At 49.8% G+C, this 23190-nt stretch overlaps 7 protein-coding genes and 1 non-coding gene across 8 annotated transcripts; 4 read left to right on the top strand and 4 right to left on the bottom strand.

The window, feature by feature from the left end:
• Nucleotides 1-6841: 6841 nt before the first annotated feature.
• Nucleotides 6842-8290, bottom strand: UHO2_06409 (uncharacterized protein; the record flags this gene model as incomplete). Its single annotated transcript, XM_041556417.1, has 1 exon — nucleotides 6842-8290. One exon carries the CDS (start codon nucleotides 8288-8290, stop codon nucleotides 6842-6844), a length of 1449 nt encoding a protein of 482 aa, XP_041412351.1.
• A 591-nt stretch (nucleotides 8291-8881) lies between these two features.
• Nucleotides 8882-9291, bottom strand: UHO2_06410 (putative Guanine nucleotide-binding protein gamma subunit; the record flags this gene model as incomplete). Its single annotated transcript, XM_041556418.1, has 2 exons — nucleotides 8882-9002; nucleotides 9167-9291. The coding sequence occupies 2 exons, from the start codon at nucleotides 9289-9291 to the stop codon at nucleotides 8882-8884; spliced, it is 246 nt and encodes an 81-aa protein (XP_041412352.1).
• A 1839-nt stretch (nucleotides 9292-11130) lies between these two features.
• On the top strand, nucleotides 11131-12655 carry UHO2_06411 (putative IDP2 - isocitrate dehydrogenase, cytosolic; the record flags this gene model as incomplete). Its single annotated transcript, XM_041556419.1, has 3 exons — nucleotides 11131-11915; nucleotides 12060-12133; nucleotides 12219-12655. 3 exons carry the CDS (start codon nucleotides 11131-11133, stop codon nucleotides 12653-12655), a joined length of 1296 nt encoding a protein of 431 aa, XP_041412353.1.
• Nucleotides 12656-13656: 1001 nt separating this feature from the next.
• Nucleotides 13657-14133, top strand: UHO2_06412 (uncharacterized protein; the record flags this gene model as incomplete). Its single annotated transcript, XM_041556420.1, has 1 exon — nucleotides 13657-14133. The coding sequence occupies one exon, from the start codon at nucleotides 13657-13659 to the stop codon at nucleotides 14131-14133; it is 477 nt and encodes a 158-aa protein (XP_041412354.1).
• Nucleotides 14134-14339: 206 nt separating this feature from the next.
• On the bottom strand, nucleotides 14340-17060 carry UHO2_06413 (uncharacterized protein; the record flags this gene model as incomplete). The annotated part of the gene is made up of 1 exon (XM_041556421.1): nucleotides 14340-17060. One exon carries the CDS (start codon nucleotides 17058-17060, stop codon nucleotides 14340-14342), a length of 2721 nt encoding a protein of 906 aa, XP_041412355.1.
• Nucleotides 17061-19539: 2479 nt separating this feature from the next.
• Nucleotides 19540-21057, top strand: UHO2_06414 (uncharacterized protein; the record flags this gene model as incomplete). The annotated part of the gene is made up of 1 exon (XM_041556422.1): nucleotides 19540-21057. The coding sequence occupies one exon, from the start codon at nucleotides 19540-19542 to the stop codon at nucleotides 21055-21057; it is 1518 nt and encodes a 505-aa protein (XP_041412356.1).
• Nucleotides 21058-21899: 842 nt separating this feature from the next.
• UHO2_06415 (uncharacterized protein) lies at nucleotides 21900-22628 on the top strand (the record flags this gene model as incomplete). The annotated part of the gene is made up of 1 exon (XM_041556423.1): nucleotides 21900-22628. The coding sequence occupies one exon, from the start codon at nucleotides 21900-21902 to the stop codon at nucleotides 22626-22628; it is 729 nt and encodes a 242-aa protein (XP_041412357.1).
• Nucleotides 22629-22981: 353 nt separating this feature from the next.
• tRNA-Ile(AAT) lies at nucleotides 22982-23091 on the bottom strand. The gene has a single exon. It is a non-coding gene; the product is annotated as a tRNA-Ile (tRNA).
• Nucleotides 23092-23190: the final 99 nt, after the last annotated feature.

The following is a 23190-nucleotide window of genomic DNA, read 5'->3' on the forward strand; positions in this document are numbered from 1 at the left end:
CTTACCTGGATGGTGCCTGTGTTATCTGAGAAAATTATGGGGATACCAACATCAACCCCAATGGCCTTGAAGAGGTGCCCAAAGAAGAGAATTTCTTGTGTGGCCTCAGTTGCTGCCACGAATTCTGCTTCTACTGCCAATAAGGCAGTGCAGTGCTGTAGTGCCAACTTCCATGCTACCAGGTTTCTGTGTATGAAAACTGCTGACCCTGACAAGCTCTTACATTGTGCCGTGGCATCACTTGCCCAATTTGCATTGCTATGTGCCACCAGAAAATCTTGTTGCTTGTTGCTACCATATTGCAAGTGGACATCCTGGGTGCAGTCCAAATATTGGAGCACTCTCTGTGCTGCATTGTAATGTTCCTTCGATGGTTGCATCATGTAGTGTGCAAGGACACCCACAGCTTGGCTGATGTCCAGACATGTTCCATTTGAAAGCCATAGGAGTTTGCCAATGATTTGTGGGTATTCCTTCCACTTGGCTATGCTTGCTGTCATCTCTGGTACTGGGATGTCCTGGAGTGGTGTGCTGGATTTTCTTCTACATTTATCTAAATGCTCATTTAATAGCTGCTTGACATAGCTGGTTTGCATGAGGTCCATAGTCTTTGCCTTGTGGTCTCTGGAGATCTTGATCCTGAGAAAATGGGATATGTTGCCACCCTCCTCCATCTTCCACTTCTTGCCTATCTCCCTCTTAATGTGCTCAACTGTTGTCAGTTTTGGGGATATAATCAATGTATCATCAACATAGATAATCACTATTGCAAAGTTGTCCCCCTTTCCTCTGGTGTAGATACATGAATGTCAGGGGTCTCGCGCCTGAAACCCAGGTCGGTCTGTCGAGATACTCAGTGACTATCAAACTGTGCGACAGCTATTGTCTCGGTATCGGTCTCAATGAGCTAGTTGCTTGGCAACTATCAAGTTGCATGATGACAGCAGGTGACATTCATTGTATATACTGTCATAGGTTTTGGCTGACCTCTGTGGACACTCCATTCAGGGGTAGCTCAGCACAATCAATATCAATACATAGGTTGTGATGACTCCAAGGTCTGGTGTGAGTGTTGATGATGATGAGGTTGATGGTGTTGGTGAAAAGGTTGGTGGCATCAACATGAGTGTCCAGTGTGTTGACTGATGCTTGAGGTGATCCCTGGACTGCAGTGGACTACTGCCTTCAGTTCTATCTTAATCTGGACCGCTGGTTTGCTATGAACTGCCTTCGGACGTCAGGTAGTGGTGATACAACACATGCACTACAATGAGGAGCAACCTTGATGGATTGCTGCTATGCTGACTGAAACTAATATATACTTATGCTGAAGTGATAACTAGTTATGATGTGTGTAGAGTGGATGAGGATCCACTCGACCTTTGATGATGAGAAAGCATGGTTATATACCTCTTCACAGCATCGCCAGCGACACTGCTCTTGCTCTCTCTCCAGAGGGTACCTTCTTCATCAAGTACTGTTCAGGGGGCCTCTCCTGCTTGCTTGGCACCCCTGTGCCTCTTGAGCTGTGTCGACTCCTTCGACACTGCTCCTCCTCCTTGCTATCCTGCTTGTTTGGCACCCCTGTGCCTCCTGAGTGGTGTTGACTCCTTCGACACTGCTCCTCCTCCTCAGGACCTGGTGTCGACTCCTTCAACACTACTCCTCCTCCTCAGGACCTGCTTGCCAGTTCCCTATACACTGCTCCTTCTCCTTTGACTGGTGACGGTTCCTTTGACTCTTGTCTCTCGAGCCCCTGAGTGGTAACCATCTGCATGCTCCTTGAGCTTGGTCCTCTTCATGGCTGTGCCTGCTCCTTGAGCTTGGTCCTCCTTGTGGCTGTGCCTGGCCCTCCTCACATATGGCTCAGTGCTCCTTTGCATGTGAGTCCATAGGAGTCCATGGTCTCCATGGAGACTGCACTATGACCATGCTCTCTACTGGTATCAGCTAGATCTCCGATACCTGTGCTCCTTCCATATGAACCAGTGACCCTCCTGCTTCCTGAGCATTCAGGCCCATGACAGTGCACAATCGAGTCTATGGAAGTTCGAGCGCTGCAGGAACTTATCGAACTCCATGTTCCACTCCCATCCTGATTGCTTGAGTCCATATAACCCTTTTACTACCCAATAAGCTTTTCCTTTTGGTACCTTTGCCCCTTCCAGTGGTTTCATATAGATGACATGCTTGAGTGTGGAGTTGAGGTAGGCCATTGTGATGTCAAGTTGATGGACCTCCCAGTCCCGCTCCACTGCCAGTGACAACAGGGCTCTTATTGCACTGAGTGGTGCCACCAGTGCAAAAGTTTCTTTGAAGTCTATGCCCTCTCATTGTGTGAATCCTTGTGCGACAAGTCTTGCTTTATGTTGGACAGGTACCCCATCGGTGTCCAGCTTGAGATGGAGGACAATCTTAGAGTTGACAAGTTTGGTGTTTGGTGGTATGTCAACGATTTCCCAAGTCCCCATGGCTTCGAGCCCATCTAACTCCTTGCATATGGCTTCTTGCCATTGCTGTGCCTTATCACTGTCAAGTGCTTCCCTCAAAGTTGGTGTAAGGTTCATGGTGGTCATATTGGCCTCCCTGATAATGTCTTCAATGGCAATTTCTGATTGGTTGTCTTCGACAGTGTCGATGGGTTGCATAGTGGAGGCATGTGAGGACAGGTTTTGTATGTTGATCTCCTCCAGCTCTAGTATGGGCTCATGGTCGACAGTATCTGATCTGGTACCCTCTGCCTCTAGACTTTCAAATCTGATTTGCAGCGGGCTCCTTTCTTTGGGTCAATCATGCCAGCCTTTATCTTCATGAAATGTGGCTGAGTTACTCCATTGGATAGACAGCATGTGTTCTGGAGTGTGGAATTTCCATCCCTTGTGCTCATCATCATAACTGATCATGATTCCTGGTATGGCTCTCACACCATGCTTGCCTGCATGATCTTTCCTTGGGAGGTGAACCCACATGAGACAGCCAAAGACACACAATTGTTTTGCCAAGCTGTGAGCCATCATGCAATGAAAGTCTTCATACAGAATTCTGTTGGTATTTGCTGATGGTGTCAAATTAAGTACATGTCTGGCAGCCATGATGGCATAGGGCCATAAACCTTTTGGCACTGATCTTTGGATGAGCATTGCTTGCATCTTTTCTTGTAGTGATCTGATGGTGCACTCTGCTCTTCCATTTTGCATGCTGACATATGGGGTGGTTTTCTGCCATTTAAACCCTGCCTCCTTCTTCCATTCCTCTGCTGCCAAGCTTGACCATTCCATTCCATTGTCGCTGCAGATGCACTTTAGCATGCAGTCTGTCATTACCTCTGCCCTTTTGATCCATGCTTTTAAGGTGGGGAATGCTTCTGCTTTGCTGAGGAGCAGTCTCATGAATACATACGATGAGGCATTGTCTACAACTACTAGTGCATGATGATAGTTGGGGTGGCCTTGTAGATCTGTCATTAGGTCAATGTGTATTAATTCTAATGGTGCTTGTGCTTGTTCTGTCTTGCTGCTTGCCATTCTTGCATGTGTTTGCTTTGCCTGACTGCAACTGTTGCAGTCCTTTGAGTTGTGCTCAAGCTGTGTTTCTCTTCCTAAGTAGTGAGCTTGGATTTGCTGGGTTTTATTTCTACTGGGATGGCCAAATCATTCATGCCATAGTTTGCTTATTGTGTGGCTTGCAGGCCTTGCTGGTGTCATGTTATCATCAATGCCCTCAAGGGGGTCATTGAGCTGTGCTGCTAGGGAGTCACTGTGAACTTCCCATCTTTTCTGGCATTGGTTGGTCTTGCTCTTAACCATGCTTCCATCATGTTGGAGTATTGTAGCTCCAGATTCTTCAAATATCACTTGTGCACCATTTTCAGTTAATGCTGGAACAGACAATAGATTCTTGCTAAGGTTGGGAATGTAAAGTACATCTGTGAGGGGTATTTTAACATCTCCAACTTGCAAGGTTGCATCTCCTATTGCCTGCACTTGCAACCATTCATGCCCTGCAGTGTCTATGGATCCTTGCTTTGGCATCGGAGCAATGAGCTTATCCTCATCACATACCATGTGATGTGTGGTTCCAGAGTCAAGAATCCATGTACTGTTTTGGTTATGGTTGCCAGTGTTGCTTATGAAAAGGGTGCACCCAAATCCCTATCCCTGCTGAGTAGGAGTTCACTCCTGACTGCTGGTGCAATTGATTGCAATGTGCCTGGGTTGCCTACACTTATAGCACTTAGCTGGTTCATTAGGGTTTGCAGGGTTGCATCTACCCCTATTGTAGCCCTCTTGGTTGAGAACCTGCCTATGCTTGCCAGCTTGGCCTGTTGAACTTCTGTTGCTTGTTGTCATGGGCCTAAGCTGCGCAGAGCGAGGGAAGGCCGAAATGATATGAAGGCAGCGCAGGAATCGTGGAATCGGGTAGATCGTAAGAGCTGCAACAGAGTTCACCAAGATCGGCAGTAGAATCAGCTCTATGGCAGACCACAGCGAAATCGGCACAAGCATCATCGATATCACGAATCCCACCAGAATCTGCAACAAGCGAGACCTTGTGGCAGATTCCGCAGAGATTGGTAGCAAGGTTGTCTGTACGACAATTCACACACGAGAGGGACCGAGCTCAAGTGACATGTGGATGGTTACTACTCAGGGGCCCACAAGACAGGAGTAAAAGAGAACTGTCACTGGTCAGAGGAAGGAGAGCTGTGTAAAGGACACCGGCGAAAGGGACATGAAGAAGAGGAGCAGTGTCAATGAAGTTGACACAGCTCAGGTAAGACAGGAGGGACAAGGTCTGATACAGAGGAGGTGCCTCCTTGGAGACACCTGTACAATACTTGACGAAGAGGGTACTCTCTGGAGAGAGAGAGCAGGAGCAGTGTCGCTGGCAATGCTGCAAAGAGATATATAGGCATACCTTCTTGTCATGAATGGTCGAGTGGATCCATCCACTCTACACTCATCAAGCAACTAGCATTACTTCAAGCAATAAGTAACGTTAGTTCACAGTCAGCATAGTAGTAATCAACAGATTGCTCCTCATCGAAGCACATGTGTTGTATCACCGTTTCCTGATGTCCAAAGGTGGTTCGTAGCAACCAGCGGTCCAGATAACCATAGAACCGAAGGCAGATGTCCACTGTGGCCCAGGGATCACTTCAAGTGTTAGTCAACACACTGGACACTTGTGTCAGTGTCAACAATCCATACTCACACCAGACCATTGGTGTCAATATCAAGCTCATTTAGAGTCATATCGTAGTCTGATTGTGCTGAGCTACCTCTGGACGGAGTGTCCACAGCAGTTAGTTGAAATCTGTCACAACAATAATACAACTACAGATTCTAACGAGAAAGGTGACAGAGAAGGCTCTGTCACATATTTCACTAAGAATCGAAATACCATTAGTGCTGTCACATAATTCGACAGAATCGGTGATAGTACTGATACTACTACTGATCTCAGGTTTCAGGTGCGTGACCGCTGACACTTGTGACTCTGGCTGCAGCTCGAATATGACCTGAGAGCTCAGCTTCTTGGTACTTCTTGGCTAGTGCATGGTATGCATATTCGTAGTTGCAACCAGGTTGAGCAGCCTTGAGGGAGTCTACAGTTTGGGTGTATAGCCAGTCATCCTTGATGCAGCAGTAGAGGGTGGACTTCTTGAGCTTTTCATCCATGTGACTGCCCAGGCTCGCAGCATCATTCCAAATTCAATCTAGTTCCTTTCCAAGGTTGATGACATTTCGGTGGACTAACTTGATCTCATGCACTCAGTCGTGAATGGCAAAGAGTTTAACTTCATCATTGATTGTGAGTGCTGTTTTGAGCTTCTTGTACAGTGTAGAGCCAAGTTGTTCCTCTTCACCTTGTTCTCGAATGGTGTATGTATGAATACTGCTTTCAGGACTGTGGTTGCATGATGACAGGATGAGGCCTAACAGGTGGCTATTTAGTTCTTCATCATAGTCTGTGTGGCTGCTAGATATTTCCCTGGTGAGGATCTGCTTTGCATTCTTGATGGGCTGTATGCAGTCCATAAACATGGGCTCCCAGATAGCCCAGTTGTTCTCATTGAGCTTGATGATCTGTGATACAATGCTGAGTACTGACTTAGGAATCTTTTCGACTTGGCTGGTATTTGGTTGGAGGTTCATCATAGAGAAAGCACACTCCAAGATTTGGTCTTTGTTCCAGTTGGTGTGGACTTCTCTGATCACTTGCATGGTGCGTTCGAGCAGGGCTATGCTGTCTACTCTGGGTGGCATCTTGATGGCAAAGTGCCTTGAAGTTGCCAAGCTTCAGACTCTTAATCAGTTAAGGAATTTTTGTTTGTACAGTTATGTTGTTATTGTTATTCTATCTACTAGCTTCTATGTACATTGTCATATATATATATGCTTGGTAATCTCTTCCACATGTGCTAGCCTGTGGTGAGCTGCTCCTTGTGTCACTCCTGCATTGTCACTTCCTGTGTGTTAGTGTGACAACGCTTATGCATCCCACATGTGTTACCACCTATATGTGTCTTTGCCTCATTGATGACTTGCTTATCTTCCATGGGCTCTGTAACACTCCACAGACTCTGTGAATTCCATTGGAGTGCCGATGTGTCTCCCTCAACTCGTCCGCATTTCAACGGAAAGAAAAGAAAAAAAAGAAAGAAAAAAAAACAACTAGAGCTTTCCAGGCGCTGAAAAACCAACTCTCTCCCTCTTGCCACCGAACACAACAACAACACTAGACACAAGATCAACTTGACCATTGTGATGCTTTCCTGATGAGGCAAAGTATCTATCTACATGCTATCGAAAGGGATTGGACGAAAGGATTGGAGGATCTAGGCTTCATCCGAACTCCCCTCGTCGTCGTCTGAAAGCATATCTACCGCGTCTATTGCTTCGTTAACTCTCTGCTGCTGTTGTTGTTGTTGAATGTGCCGGGCTGGAGTGTTGTTGCTACCTGTTCTACTCATCATTGCTGAAGTTGCAGTCGTCGACGCCCCACGATCGAGCAACTCAAACGTCTCGACCCAATGATTCAGTTCCTCCTTGCCACTACTTGCCCGAACCGCCTCTTCATTCTCAAACCAATGCAAACCCCTTTGAACACGGCCCATCATCCAAGCACTAACCTCGCACGGATGTACCCTCGTCCTTGCCTGCCCAACCTCATCATCACTGTTCCGCTCATACCTCCGTATCGCCGTCACCAGCTTCACCCTCAGCTTGCGTTCCGAATTCGTTAGAGGGATGCCAAGATTGCTCAGCCATATTCTATCTTTTGCTGTATTCCCCACATAGTCCTTCTCTCCATGCCCCACCAATAGCAAGTATTCAAGGCTGGTCGAGCGATCGATTAGAATCTGAAGCGGGTTGATGCCAAGTTTGCTATCCCGCCGCAACCAAGTGTCCATCGATTCAGATGACAAGTTGGTCCGGCAGGGGATAATCACCGGCACAATCAAAGCTAGCTTTTTCAGCTGGCGGAGAGAGCCAAGTGCGCAAGCTGTAGTGGCAGTCAACCTCAACTGTGGACCATGCAGTTGCAATTCAGTTAGGCTCGTCCAGCGGTCCCCAAGCCAAAAGTCTTGTTTGAGATCTCGACCGTAGTGGCCGATTAGACAGCTGAATTCTTCCAGCTGCCAAGAGATGGCCTCTAGGGGACCCGTCAAGCCGTGAGGAACACCTTCTAGATGAAGAGCCTTGATCAAAGTGCAATGCCTCAGGAGGATGCGGATGAATGGGATCAGGTCCTTTTCGAAGTGCGATTGCGCTTGAGATGCGTCGAACAGTGCTCCTTTGTAGCCCTCTTTCAGAGAGGCCAGGCTTGGTGGGCGCAGAGTCAAAGTGTGCACTCGGCTTCGCGCAAGGGCACGAATGCCTAGACGATCTTTGTCGAGAGAGATGGCGAATGCGCGGATCTGGTGCATTCCGTACAGGGTGAGTTTGGGGAGCAGCAAAGTTGAAAGTATCGCACGATGGCAGACTCGATTGACTCGGGCTAGATCCAACAATCTTTGCGATGCACTTGCGTCGCTGTCATCTCCTTGGCTCTCGAGGGCAATCTCGCGAGCCGCTAGTAGTACGATGTCTACCGTCAGTTCGACTGGTAAGCGGGGATCTCCTATTGCTGGATCGAAGCAAGGTGGGGTGGAGAAGGCATCCTTGCTGCCTCCACCGATGGTCTCGACGTATTGCTCGGTCAAGACGGCTGTTCTTCGACGTGGTTTGGGTGGTGCTTGGGAAGTGTGGGACCAGAAGTTCCAGAAGGAACCTGAGAGGGTCATGTTGTGCGAAAGAGTCTCATTCGAGTTGAAAGAAGAAGCGTCAGGGCTACGCTCCTAACCGATTGCGGTGTGGTGTCGGTGGTCAGCTGCGAACGACGTTGGAAGGCTGAGTTTTGTGACTGCGTTGGTGTATGGATGCTGTGCTTCAAGAAAGGATAGGAAGTGGTGATGGGAGAGAGAATTGAAAGTGTGCTGTGGCGCTGCTCCTCATCATTGACAGCGTGGAGGCAATTTCTAGCGACTTGTGCGACACGGCTGAATCACTGTCACTGCTCAGCGCTTTGTTCACCTCATCACACACGCTTCTGCCCTTCATCTCAGTACATCGCATTGCACACACACACACACACACACACACACACACACACACACACACACACATCTGTACACAAGGATGGAGACGGTGAAATGGCAGTGGATGTGCAATTGGTATGCGAGCAACAGCTGGAAGAGATATGCAAGAGGGTGCGGCCCAACGGGGTATAGCAAGTCCACATCCTCTCTTTGCTAGAGAGGGCAGAACTTCGGAGATTGGCTCAAAGCCAAAGAAAGCGTCGCTGACAGCAGGAGGCGGCGGGTCGAAAGGAGGTATTACATGGCAACACAGTTGCATCCTCCACCAGCGGGAGCGTAAGGGTCCTCGCCCTTGCTGACGGGACCCCAGACGGACGGGACAAGGTAGTCACGTGTACTCTTGCAGTAGTTGATCAGGCTGTTCATAAGCAAGATGAGAAGGAGAGAGGTATTGTCAGTAAGACTTGCTCTCCCATGGCGGAACGACGCTTTGCAAGTTGCAAGACTCCAGGCTGGAAACCAACAGTGTCGCTGCTACAGCTGCTCGCTTCCAGTCCTATCCGACGTGAGGACGTTGCTCACCTTTGACTCGCCTCCGAGACACGAACACGAGGTCGCTCCAGATCCTCTTTCAATCGCTGGTTGTGCTCTGTGAGTCTACGAAGCTTGAGCTCGGACATGGACTGCTTGTGCGGCTTGACGTTCATCGTGGTATGCTTCCTGTTCTAGTTCGGCTGGATGCTGAGTATGTAGGATTTGAATTCGATTCCTGTCGACGGTTATGCGGGATGAAAGATGGTACGAGTCGAGTCGAGTCGAGTGGCATGGCTGTTGGTGATGAGGACAGCGATAGAGCTCAGCAGCTCGTGTCTGCCAGTTGCAGACACGAGGAGCGAGGACCGTGCGCGTTTCTCTTTCTCTCTCATTACACTCACTCGGCCGTCAAAAAGATCGGGCATTTCAAGAGGTCGATCCCCGATCTGGAGTCAAAGAAATGCGATCCATCTGATCGCAGATCTTCAACTGATAGCAAAGCAACAAGTCCTCCACATCCTCGCTTGTGAGGGTGAGCACAGACAGACGTTGTTAGTGATCAAGCCACGATCATCATCATCACGATCATCATCATCACGATCATCATCATCACAATCTTGACCTGTTCTTCACCGTCTAAATTCATGCGGCTCGAGTGAACAGCTCACTTGGCAAAGCACTCGCCATCGTAGCGCACCGAACCCCCTTTCCAGCCCTCTCCTCATCTGAGCATCGTCTCCTCTTCACGGTACGTTGATTCCAACATCTCCGCCTTCCGCACGGAGCCGACAGTGTCCCAAGTTTTCGCTCGTAGGCTCAACGGTCGACGACCGCAAGCTCAGAAGTGTGCGCCAAAGCGGCGCTCCGTGTCTCAGCGTGGTTAAACGGATCATACTTGGACGACCTCACTCTTGTCTCTAAGAGGTGCAACGAACATCACTGACTCCGAGTGCTTGTCTTTGTTCATCGCTGCATGCTTTCGATCATGCCGCTCATGCCACTCATTTCTCGTCGCGGCAACTTTCTTTCGCTCTAACATCGTTTGCTTTTCCAACTGCCCGTTCTTCTCGGCCGCATTCGTCGTGATGCTGGTCCCTTTTCTTCTTCTTGGCTGGTATCCCGGCGACCTCCGGACGCGCTCCTCTGCTGCTGCTGCTGCTGCTGCTGCTGCTGCTGCTGCTATCTCTTCTGCGCTGGCTTTTTCGCCGTTGCTGATTGCTTGCTGAACGGCTCTTTCCGCGCTGTCTCATTGGTCCATTTGTACTACCACCACCACCAACCAACCACCATCACCTCATCGCAAGTTAGATGTTCGCAGCTCGTCTTGGCGCCAACGCTTCTACTCGAGCTCTCTATTCCTCTTCTGCCCGCTCTTACTCGGCCTTCTCCTCTCGAGTCGCTCGCAGCAACACCATTACCAGCAACACTCGCGCCAGCCTTCTTGCTTGGGCTCCTCGCACTGCTCAACCCGCCTCACCCAAGTTCGGCATCAACAACCGTCTTTTCTCCACCACAATGACTGTTCCTGGTAAGTGCCAGCAAGCGACCTTTCTCTCCCTCCCGCATCTTTGTGCGGGCCAAGACAATCGATAGCACTTGGCTGCTTCTTGGCTGCTTGACGAGGAGGGAAAGGAAAAAGCCAATTTTCCAATTTTCCGCCTCTTCGCATGTTAGAAGTCTGCGGATCTGACAGGCTAAAAAAATAAATTAAAATTGGATTTGCCTTCGGGCTTGGGCAGTCCGGCAACTTGTCGGCCCGGATGTTAGGGCTCAGAGCAATTCGCGCCCTTCCTATGTTCCTATGCCATCTGCTTCTCCACTTTGCCTTGCTTGTTGGCACCCACACACCTCATCCTTCTCATCTTTGCTCCCATCGCCCTTCTCTCTTCTGTCTTGCTGCTTCTCGCCATCTACACCGTACCAACCCTACCAACCACTAACCACACCGTTTTGCCTTGGACTCGACTCTGCTCCGCGCCTTGCAACACTGCCATCACTCTGCACCGTTCACCATGTCCACATCCCTCGTCCGTCCACGTGGCTCGGCACCACCAGCCAAGATCAAGGTTGCCAATCCCGTCGTCGAACTCGACGGTGACGAGATGACCCGTATCATCTGGCACAAGATCCGTCAAGATCTCATCCTTCCCTTCCTCGACATCGATCTCAAGTACTACGATCTCGGTATGGAGCATCGTGATGCCACGGACGACAAGGTGACCGTTGAGGCTGCCGAGGCTATCAAGAAGTACAAGGTTGGCGTCAAGTGTGCTACCATCACCCCTGACGAGGCTCGTGTTAAGGAGTTCGGTCTTAAGAAGATGTGGCTCTCTCCCAACGGTACCATTCGAAATATTCTTGGCGGTACCGTCTTTCGTGCACCTATCATTCTCGAGGATCTGCCTCGTCCCGTTCCAGGTTGGACCAAGCCGATCGTTATTGGTCGTCACGCTTTCGGTGATCAGTACCGTTGCCAGAACTTTGCTGTTGACAAGGCTGGTAGCTTCAAGATGACATTCACTCCTAACGATGGCTCTGCACCACAGGAGTGGGACGTGTTCGGCTTTCCTGACGGTGGAGGTGTTGGTCTTGCCATGTACAACACTACCGAGTCCATCAGCGGCTTTGCTCACGCTTCCTTCAAGATGGCTCTGGAGAAGAAGATGCCTCTTTACATGTCGACCAAGAACACTATCCTCAAAGCATACGACGGCCGATTCAAGGACATCTTCCAAGACATCTACGAGACAACATACAAGAAGGACTTTGAGGCTCTCGGCCTTTGGTACGAGCACCGGTAAGTGTCATCTATCTCTCTCTCATGAATGCAAGATGGCGTTGCTTGATCGACTTGCAAGGTGGTCAACTGACCTCTCGCCCTTCCTACACCATCTTCCACCTCCTTACACACCCTAAACGGCGGGCCAAATCGCACTCTTAGCTTGATCGACGATTTTGTCGCCCAGATGATCAAGTCTGACGGCGGTTTCGTGGTCGCATTGAAGAACTACGATGGTATGTTACCTTTTCTCCTGCCAATACGTGGGTCGCATCCATGCATACTGACTCAAATCTTGCTCTATCACTTGCAAACGAACAGGTGACGTTCAGTCCGACATTGTTGCTCAGGGCTACGGCTCTCTCGGTATGATGACCTCCGAGCTTATTACCCCCGATGGTGAGATCATCGAATCCGAAGCAGCACACGGTACCGTCACTCGTCACTACCGTGAACACCAAAAGGGTAACGAGACTTCCACCAACTCGGTCGCTTCCATCTACGCCTGGACTCGTGGACTTGCTTTCCGGGGTAAACTGGACAAGAACGACGAACTCATCTATTTCGCCAACGCACTCGAGGAGGCATGTCTCGATGCTATCAAGAGCGGCAAAATGACCAAGGATCTTGCACTCATTTACCACGGCAAACAGATGAAGCGCGAGCACTACCTTACAACCATGGAGTACATCGATCAAGTCGCAAACATCTTGAAGGACAAGCTTGCTGCTCGTGGTATTGAAGCTGGCAAGCTTTGAGTGCTCGACACTGTTCGATACTGTCAGCATTGCGACTTTGTTTCAAGCACAACAAAACAAAACAAAAAACGAGTTGCATTGCGTGGATGCAAGTGGAATCGACTGTGGTAGGAAGTGACAGCGTGACTGTGTTGAGGGCATTTGCGCTTTGGCCACACTTGGACGCTTGCCTTGCTGGCTATGGCTGAGCTTTTGCTCGCTGACTCTCGTTTGCCCATCCTTGTCTTTTACGATGATCAACTTGGAAGAGAAGCGTTTTGATCAAGATGTATTATTTGTCAGAGATCGTAGCAATATTGAAGGGCAAGAAACCTCGATCTTGGGGCGGTTTTGATTATGTCATTGTTACTAAGTATCGGGCATTTCTTCCTTCAACCAATCCCAAATCGGGCAAGCTGAATGATAACGACCAACTCCACCATCCTGACATGTCTCGCTTAGATACAAGAGACCCGCATCTCACCTTCGATCCGAGAATCCTGTCACGGTGCTTATCAGTGGTAACCCCCTCGATTATGCCGCCATCGAATCCTCTTATCAGCGGCCTTTGCTTCGGCATTTGATCGCCGCATCTAGACGGTTTCACCAAGCGACGTTTGGGAAGCCTTCTTCGTCATCGTACCTTCTCCTCTACTTGCAAGCTCGGTGGTGTGCTTATCAGTTCGACCGACGTTTGCGTGAAAGATGATGTCGTCTTGGCAAACAAGGTGGTGCTTATCGAACGGAGCCAAGGTGGATTTGCGATGTTGCTGGTAGCATGAAGAGAGATTTGCAGAGACGCTCGACACAGCAGATCACAGCGTACAGCATGTTGTGTCGTCAAAACTCCTCCTTGGAGCCCCATCGTTGTCCAACTAAACACACTCGTGTACAACGCCATTGATATGTTCGAAAAGGTACAAATACAGGCCTCGAACCGACATCTACATCCATCATCCCTCAACACTCACTCGCACTCGCACACCTTGACACACACTCTCTCACTCAATCTCAAACCGAAGATGAAATTCCTCGAGATCCTCTCTGTCACCCTCGCCATTCTCGGTGTAGCCTCTACGACTCTCGCTGCTCCCCTCCCCTCTTCTGCCTTCTCTTCGTCCCTAAGCTCTCGTAACCTGATCGACGAGCTCGCTGCAGCCTCGAAAGATCTCGGTCTTGGCGATGCAGAAGCTACCAACCCTAACCTACTCGACTCAATCGCAAAAGCAGAAGCAGACCTTGGTCTTCGCAAACGAGACAACGTTCTAGACGAATTAAGTGCAGTCCTTAAGGATCTTGGTCTTGGGGATGCGGAAGCTAAAGATCCTAATCTACTCGACTCTCTCGCCAAAGCTTTGGCTGATCTGGGATTGAGGAAGAGGAACCTGATCGATGAACTGGCGGATGCTTCCAAGGATTTCGGTCTCGGTGATGCTGATGCGGAAACCCGGAACCTTTTGGACTCAATTGCTAAGGCTGAGCAAGATCTTGGTATCTGAAACTCCGATGATGGAGCAGAAGTAGGTTTGCCTTCTTTCGTCGCCTTGACGTTTCATAGATCACTTTACTGTCCCTTTTGGATTCTCTCATACATTCTCTTTCACATTCTCGCTGCAAAGTGTCAAGCAGTCTGCCTTTTTTGGAACATCGACCAAGCATATGTGTCAAGTTTTGATCATCAATAGTGTGGAGAACATCGGTCTGACTAGCAAATCTCAGTCTGATCCTTGGGTGAAGTTAGCGGTCTCTGGTTGCCTCTATCTGCCTTTTCCAGATCGACCTCGCCTTCCTTGTCTTCCCCTGACTCCTGTCCTGCCTGTGCCTGTTGTGCAGCATTAGCCCCGGTATGACTCTTTCCCCACCTAAAGTCGCCGAATCCCAAAAGCACATTGGCATACACCGTCGGAGTCAACACTATACTACATAACCTATTCAGCACAGCCCCGTATAACAAATGTACCACCAGCGGTCTATACCTTTTCGTGCTTACGCATACGAACACTAGAAACCAGATCTGCGGTAACATGGTGATCGCCAACAAGGGTGCTACTGCAACAATACTGAACTTTGTCACTAAGTTATACACAAAGTGACAGAAGTTGTACATTCTGAAGAATACCAGTGTTGATCTGCAAAGCTCCAAAGACATCCATAACCGCGTGACAAGCAGTTGGTTTTGCTGGCTCATTGTTACGAAGGCGTTGAAGTATGCGTTTGAACCCCAGCGACGACGTTGAGAGAGGTAGTGCGAGAGGGTTTGAGGAGGGATGGTGAAGCATGCTGCTCTTGTTTCGAGGACGGTACGGACGCTTTTGGAACGGGAGATGATGGTCCAGCATAGTCGACGGTCGGTTCCTTGATACTGGACTTGACGGTTTATGAGGTTGCCGTTTGCGACGTGTTTGCGGTACTCGGCACTTGCTTGGCCTAGTATGCATCCAGTACGAAGCATCGTGATGGCTCCAGGCATGCAAGTGACTCTGCCCCAGGAAGATTCTGAGCGGCGACGAATCCACTGACCATACGTATACTGGAACCCTTGGAAATGATCCCAGAAATACCACAATCCACAACTCCTCCAACTCCTCCCTGGCTTGTCAAAATCAGCTTCGACAATGCCACATGCTCCCACTGTCTCTTCTCCCTCGTCCATCAATCGATCGGCTAGCGCGTTGACCGAACCTGCGAGGATTTTGGTATCTGCATCAGTACAGAAAAGGAAATCAAAATGCTGCAGATCCGGTTGGTTGTACAACTTCCTAATATGATCCAACACCATCTCTCTAGCTTCTGAATTGCAATGCCCAGTGGCCTCATTATCGCTGTTGAACAGATCAAAGGCAAAGATGAGCGAATCTTTCTTCCCGGCATTCTTGACTTTGCGCACGATGACAATCGGCAATCCCATCCTGAGCCCGAACTGCAGCCTGAAGGCTGATTCGCGGATCTTCCAAGAAAAGTACGGGAAATCCTCAACACGGAGCATCGTATGTTGGATGATAACGTCGTCTTCGACATCGAACCCGTCAGCCATGATAGCGATCATGTTGAAATCTTCAGGTCGCACTGGGTTGTCTTTGATGATGGAATCAACTGTGTCGAGTAGGTCTTGGGTTGATTCTTTGTATACGGGTACAAGCGAGACGATTTTGCGTGGTGGATGGATGACTGCTTGCTTTTTGGTGCCCAAGGGGTAGGTGAGGAGAGAGATGATGTAGAGCAGAGATTGCCAGAGGACGGAAAGGATATCTCTTGATTTGAGGGCTATCATAACTACGAGCGATGCACTGGGCGGTGCGAGGAAGAGGAACAGGATGATGAGTCCCATGTTGAGCGCTCCGATGGCTAGCATGAGTCCCCAACGACCCACTGTGACGCGCGATTGGACGAGAGGGGCGTAGTCGGGGAAGGCGGATTGGTCGAATCCCATCTTCCCACCTGGAATGGGGAGTTGGCCTTTTTCGAGATCGCCGTCTTTGTCGGCTTCATTGAGGCGTTGCGATTCTCCGGGCGAGAGGGAGGGCTTGGTGGGTGCTTCGTTCGAGTCTGCAAACGGGTCTTGCTCCATGGTTTGTGCCGGTGCTGATGTTTTAGGCCGACGCTCTCGTAGTTGAGTCAGCAGAGGGCGTGTTTGTGCTCCTTCTCTGAGGGTCTCGACGTGGATGGAGTCAGATAGAAGGTCGCTGTGTACCGAGTTGACAAAGTCACTGGGTCGGCTTTCCGGTATCGAGCTTGTTGTGGACGCGCTAGATGGCCGCCTCTGAGACAGAGCATCTTTGGCTTCCTCTCCTTGCTCTTCCGGTACCGAGGTGGGTGTAAGCGGTACCCGCTGTGCCTCTTCTGTCGTTGCTACTTCAGTCTCTACGGTATATGTGGAAGCGACTGCTGTCTCTTTCTCCGAAGTCGTTGTGGCAGCTGGCTCCTGCGCTAAATGTGCGCCCAAGATAGCTTCCTTTGACAACCCTGACTTTCGACGTTGGCCAAAGACAAACGATCCACCTGGACGATGCAAGCCGTGAACCAGAGGAGTCAACGGCGTGAGAGGCGTTGTTGGTGTGTTCGGTATTATCCCCGGATTGCCCGAAGTGAAGGTGTTCGAGTATCCTCTGGAAAAGTGGAAGCGATTGAGACTTGGACCGTCAAAACCGTCGTCCTCATCCTGCTCGCCATCGCTGGATGCAGAGTCTGCGAACGAGTCGTGTCTTAAAGATGAGCGCCTGCGTGGTGGAGGCGGTGGCGGAGCATTGCTTGGATCCAAGTGGCGCCTGAACCTAGCTGGAACGGGAGAGGACTGGAATGGAGCCCTGGAAGTGGAAGCAACCGCTGACTGCGATGAAGAAGGCAAGGTAGAGGAGGATCTTGATTCTGCGGCATCCTGCTGTTGCGGCTCGTCGCGATTACTTGCATCGTGTCCATCGCTCTCCATAGCGGAGTTCCAGTCTTGAAAACGCTAGCTTGTTTGCTCGAGGTGGATGAGTAGCGATCCAAGCGCGAACCAAGGTGCCAGCAACGATGCTTGTACTTGATGGCAGCTTATGTTAAGATGGGGAATGCAGTGGGCTCCAAAGTCCGCGGTCAATGACGAGACGATAGTGGCCAAGAAGAAAGCTGTAAGAAGCTTAAGGCTGACCAACAAACTGAACCCGAAGAGAAGGGACGACAGGAGATTGCACGTGCCGAATCAATGGAGCAAAGCTGAATGTGTGACCGGAAGGACTCAGCTGGGACTTGGTTGAGGTGAAAGCTTGTGACTGTTGGTCTCAGGGTTTGTGTGGGTCTCTCCCAGCAAGTGTTTGTGCATGATTGTCTACGGTTTGCTCTAGATAAATCCTTCGGGTTTGAACTGAACTCTTTCCCATCAGATCTTTCCCATCAGATCTTTCCCATCAGACCTTTCCCATCAGACAAGAAGCGGAGGCTTTGGGAAATAGCCGCCTCTTTGTGGCTGCATTGAGAGAAAGTGTTGTGGTGGATAAAGTCTCATTGTTGCAAAATCGAACGAACGCAAAGCAAAGCAAACAAGGTTGCACGCTGTCGATCGCATTGAGCGAAACCTCACAGCGCACAAGCCTGGCTCTACAAAAGCAGCAGCAAAAGCAGTGTAGAGGCGTGGGAATGTATTCAAGTGAACTATAGTCGGTGGTGAAGCCACAACCGAAGCAGAACACCGCATTGTGCTGTGTCATGCTGGGCTATTGACCGCTTTCATGCCAACATCCTCGACTTTGCTAGCTGCCACTGTCTCTGTGAGGCCAACATAGCGAAGGGCAGCTAGTTTGAGTGTGCGCTCAGCGTTCACTTGATGTTCATGTCGAAGAGTGCAGTGATCGGCAATAATTTACAATTCCATTTACGGACCGGCGAATTCTCCTCTTTTTAAATTCCCTCTTTTTCAATTCGGGCAAACGAAAACGTGTCACTGCTGTTCTGCTGCCTCTTTGGATTTTTGTTCGCCTTTTTCTTTTTTCGCCTTTTCCTTTTTTCGCCTTTTCCTTTTTTCGCCTTTTCCTTTTTTCGCCTTTTATTTTCCGCATTTTTTCAATTAAACGCCTGAGAGAGAGTGTTGCCCAACAAAATTGCAGCGGAAAGCGAAATTTAGCGCCACGCATACTGTCCCAACAGCCCCGACGTAAAGCCATACTCGCCCTCTTCTCATGATTCTTCCTGGAAGAGAAGAAGGAAGAATACAAAGTTCCTGCACATCACTGTTTGAAGCGAACTTGGCAATCCTTTCCATCTGTTCCACTTCGCAATAACCTCGTCGACTTCAACAGCACAGTGCAGTGCAGTGTCACATATTCGCTCGAGAGAACATACACGCGTGACGACGTTTCGCTACGACCACTGCAAGAGGCATGGGCGATGCAATACTCCTGTGATGCTACGCTCTGCCATTCATGTACTGACTCTCTCTTCTCTGAGCAGAATCTTTTCCGCGACTTCAAGAATGCTAGCCCATGTGCTGACCCGATTCCGGTTGCCGTTCGCCCTACTGTAGGCTGTAATAGCCTCTTTCGGCTCCACATGGCCTGCTTTTGCTCCACACAGCAGGTAGGGAAAGCATCCACCAGGCTTGTACTGGCGTTCGCTGGTCACTTGAGTCGTACAACAGGGCGAACGATCCGCCAACGTTCAAGTGAAGCAACAGAATGGTATTCTTCACCTCAATCGGAGTGGTAGTGGAGAGGGATGCACTCTGCATAGTTGCAACAGCCTGCAGAGGTCTATCGAGCACATCACCACTACGGTCGCTGCTCTGAGTAGCTGCTCACCCGTGCTGTCTTGGTCTCCAGCTAGTCCTCCCCATGAGCGAACACATGCACGCTCACCCTTCCATATCTTACCAAAAGCGGCAAGTTCTGCCTTTTCAAGATTCTCTTCCCACGCGCACTTCATCGATGTGTTTCACCTTGCCCGAGAGTGAGCGAAGAAATGCTCAAGAGACTGATCTTGAACTTTGTTTGCATGAAGCGAATTGCGCCGCAGCCTGGAAGAACATCTCCTTTTGCCCGCTTGGTCATTGTTCATGCTCAGTGCACAGAACGTGGCCTGATTTTCTTTGCCGCCGGAAGTGAAGCTAGGCTGTTGCAACTTTGGCTGATGGAGCGAACAATTCTTGCACCTTTCAACGAAAGACATTCGCAAATAGCGAGAGTGATCTGCAGTGACTACGGCTATTGTCAAGCAAACTTGATAGACTGTCGACAGTCTACGGTGTTCGATGCAACTTGGCTTTCATCTCTCATCATATATAACAGCAGCACTTGCGACTCGAATTAACTCAGACTTCTTTTCATCAAATCTTTGCTTATCCCTCCCTCCTTACACCCTGTGCCAGTTTCAGTGCCAATCGCAATTCCACTCCCCTTTTCTCAGCATCTTCCCCCTCCCTACCGACTGCCACAATGTCTGCCTTCACCGATCGCACCACCCTTCCCAACCTCGGCTCTGGTCGTGTCGTTGTCGACCAGACCCCCGCCAAAGACTCTCTCGATGTCGTCCGCCTCCTTGCTCCCGTCCTTAACTCCGCTTACCCCTGCAAGAACCCCACCTCAGTCGAAGAGGACGAAGACGACATTGAAACTGAAGATCTCGCCGACTACTCCTTCACCGCTATGCAGCGATGTCCCTCTCTCACAGCCTCTCAAGATTCTCTCACCCCCGCAACCACTCCTTCGCCCAGCAAAGCCGCTTTCTTCGGTTCAGACGCTGTTGCTGACGCTGCACTGGAATTCGACTCTGTCAAGTCTACTCATGGTACCGTTCTGGTTGTTGGTGTTGGATTTGTCGGTGCTCATCTCATGGAGCGTTTCTCTTCTGCGTACGAGGTTGTCGCATTCGACGTTTCCGAAAACAGATGCCAGCATCTAAGGAAGTTGCACTGCAACAACCCCAACGTAACTTTCATCTCCGATCTTGAGGCGGATGATAGGACAAAGGCTTTCGATCTTTGCCTCATCTCGGTCCCTACTCTTCTCACCTCTGACCTTAGTCAGGTGGATCAAACACATATTAGGTCGGCTTTTAACATGGTTTCACGTATCGCACAGCCTGGATCCACGGTTGTTGTTGAGTCCTCCGTCACTGTTGGAATGACACGCGAGTTGTTCTCCCCTCTCCTCGCTAAGGGTATCCATGTGGGCTTCTCACCCGAACGCGTTGACCCAGGCCGAACCTTGCCTGCATTCCAAGACATTCCCAAGGTTGTTTCTGGATTGGACACACCTTCGTTGCATCGCATTACCGAGCTCTATTCTCGCGTCTTCAGCAAGGTCGTTCCTGTCTCAAAACCGGAAGTTGCGGAATTTACAAAGCTATACGAAAACTGCCAGCGCCTGATCAACATTGCATACGTCAACGAAATCGCCGATGCTTGCGCTAAGCACGGTGTTGACGTTCATGAGGTGGTTATGGCTTCTGCAACTAAACCTTTTGGTTTCATGCCTTACACGCCTTCCCTAGGCGCTGGTGGTCACTGTATCCCCGTTAACCCTTTCTATCTTTTCGCTAATTGCGATCTGCCCCTCCTCCGCACAGCTGCTTTAGCTAACCAGCGACGTCCAGTTGAAAAGGCAGTAGAGCTTGCCGAAATCGCTACGCAGAACCACACAGCACTCGGAAAGCAGGGTAAGCCTAAGGTTGCTGTCGTGGGAATGGGTTTCAAGCGTGGCGAAGCTTCGCTGGCCTACGCACCTACTGTTACACTCGCCGACAAGCTCACAGAGCTGGGAGTGGAAGTCAGTTACGTGGACCAATACGTTACCAGCGAAAAGTGGGGTAAAGTCGACATGGAAGATTTTAGAAATGCGGAAAAGTTCGATGGGATGTTCGACGCAGTCGTCGTTGCACAGAAGCCTATTGCCAGTGAGTTGGCGATTTTGGAACAGTTGAAGTTTGCTAAGGTCGTTTACTTGACCAAGTAGTCCCCCTTTCCTCTCTTGAAGGAAAATTGTAAATAGATTTTGTAGCATAGATTAGTCACTTGGAATTGCAATCGTTTTGTTCTCTCATACTGCCTTTCCGACTGAAACAAAGTGGAATGACGGCAAACTAGTTCTCACGAGGACAAGGATAAGGCTGGGCAAAGTGAGAGGCCTTGGCGTTATAGCCATTTCGCCTTGCCTTTGCATACATAGAAGTGCGGGCGGGAACAGTGATGACTACCTCCATCATTCGCCCAATGCTGAAAGACGGTGGGAAAAAGACGTTCGCTTCATTCGTCGGAGCTCAAAACCGGCCAAGGCTCAAACCAAATAAATGGAAAATGGCGAAAATTTTAAATGCAGCCACGTGGGAATTTTTTGTTTGACGTGAAGAGGTTTCGCCTTGCAGTTCTTCCAGCGACTTTGGTTTTGAAGCGAACTTGAGCTCTCCGTCCACTTGCAAGAGAGTTGGGCGAATCGTTGCTTGCCAGCCTCTTGGTGTGCTTCGTGGCTTGATGAATGCGGTGTATCAGCAAGCTGGGGCTGAAAGAGGGCGTCGAACCTTCACATTCGATTGCTTGGGTTTGCTTTCTGGTATCGTTATCTCTTTACGATCGTCAACCATCTCGCAGTTGTAAGCAGCGATACCAGGTCCAAGCGCGTTGTCTTGGCTTCCCTCTACCACCAAGCAACGTGCTCTCACAGGTGCCAAATCAAGACTTCTAACGAGTCCAACGACAGAGTCACAGCATCAAGCAGACTCGGCACCAAGACAATTATCACGAGAGAAACTTAGCTGATCCGCAAGAATGCTCACAACTCGGCGTGACAACAAGTCGAAGATGATGGTCTCGGCGGCTCTACTAGTGCTGCTAGCCATACAAGCTGGGCTTGTGGGCTCAGCGCCCATCTCAACCTCCCAAGAGGCGAAGCTAGACAGCACTCTTTCGATGTTCAACAGCACAAGTTCTTCGAGTCAAGCAGAAGGTACCTCTCGCATACGGTCCACACGGACAGAGGTTGCTGCTAGACCTACACGTCAACGCACAACTCGCACTCGCACCACCACCACCCCAACTCAACGCCTTCTCGCAACGAAACCACCTCCTTCCACCCACACCCACACTCACACCTCTCACACTGCTCACCCTACCACTACAGCACACCGTAAAGGAGGGCACGGAACGGTAGTTTCGGATCCAATCCCTGGTTCTGCTTGGGAAAAGATCCGCCAGATTCTGCTGATTCCTTTATGTACACTTACCGTTTTGACTTTTATTGCTGGACTTGGGATGTATGTGGCTGCTACTTGGGGGAGTGGCGAGGGGTGGTTCGGACGACCCCTTACTGCTCCTGGTGAGGAAGCAGTTGGGGGGAAGGGCAAGACAATCCAAGAGAAGCCAAAAGAGGTCGATGATCTCGGCCGAATCGGTGAGAAGCTTGGTGAGAAGGCAAAACAGAGCGAAGAAGAAGAAGGCCTTGGAACGGGGGTGGGTGGTGTCAGGGAAGGTTCTGGTGAGTTTCGATACCGGGTTCCTTCGTTGAATAGCAACCTTGTGAAGCAGACTTAGAGCTCGCTTCGCGTAGTAGTGCATTATGAAATGGTAGCAAGTTACAGCATAAGCGCTCTGACGGTGGTAGGTATGCTTTGACGATGTTGTGAATAGCATTCCAGCAATGGATGAGACGCAATTTCGCGAAACTTGCCCGCTCTTCACAATTTTGCATACCGCACTGCCTCAATGCTTTTCACCAAAAGCGTCCGCCTTAGCAGCAACTACCTCCCCTCCAGTGCTTGTTCTGCCATCATAGAACACATGCAGCGAAACGAAGCTGTGTTGCAGACTAGAGTTGACACGACGAAATCAACAAAAAGAAAAAGAAAAAGAAAAAGAAATAAACCCCTCGAGGAGGTGAAAATTTTTGCTCCGTACTGGGATCGAACCAGTGACCTTCCGTTGTAACAAACTCAGAGAGTGATTCTGAGGCATCTCGTATTAGACGGATGCGATAATCCAACTACGCTAACGAAGCGATTATGCAAACCAAACCAGCATTGTACATATACACGTTTGGTATCTCAAAATTTAACTGACTTTAAAAACCCTCTTACCCTTCCCCTCATCGTATCAT

Source organism: Ustilago hordei, assembly GCF_900519145.1.
Source record: "Ustilago hordei strain Uho2 genome assembly, contig: UHO2_contig_18, whole genome shotgun sequence".
NCBI lineage: Eukaryota > Fungi > Basidiomycota > Ustilaginomycetes > Ustilaginales > Ustilaginaceae > Ustilago > Ustilago hordei.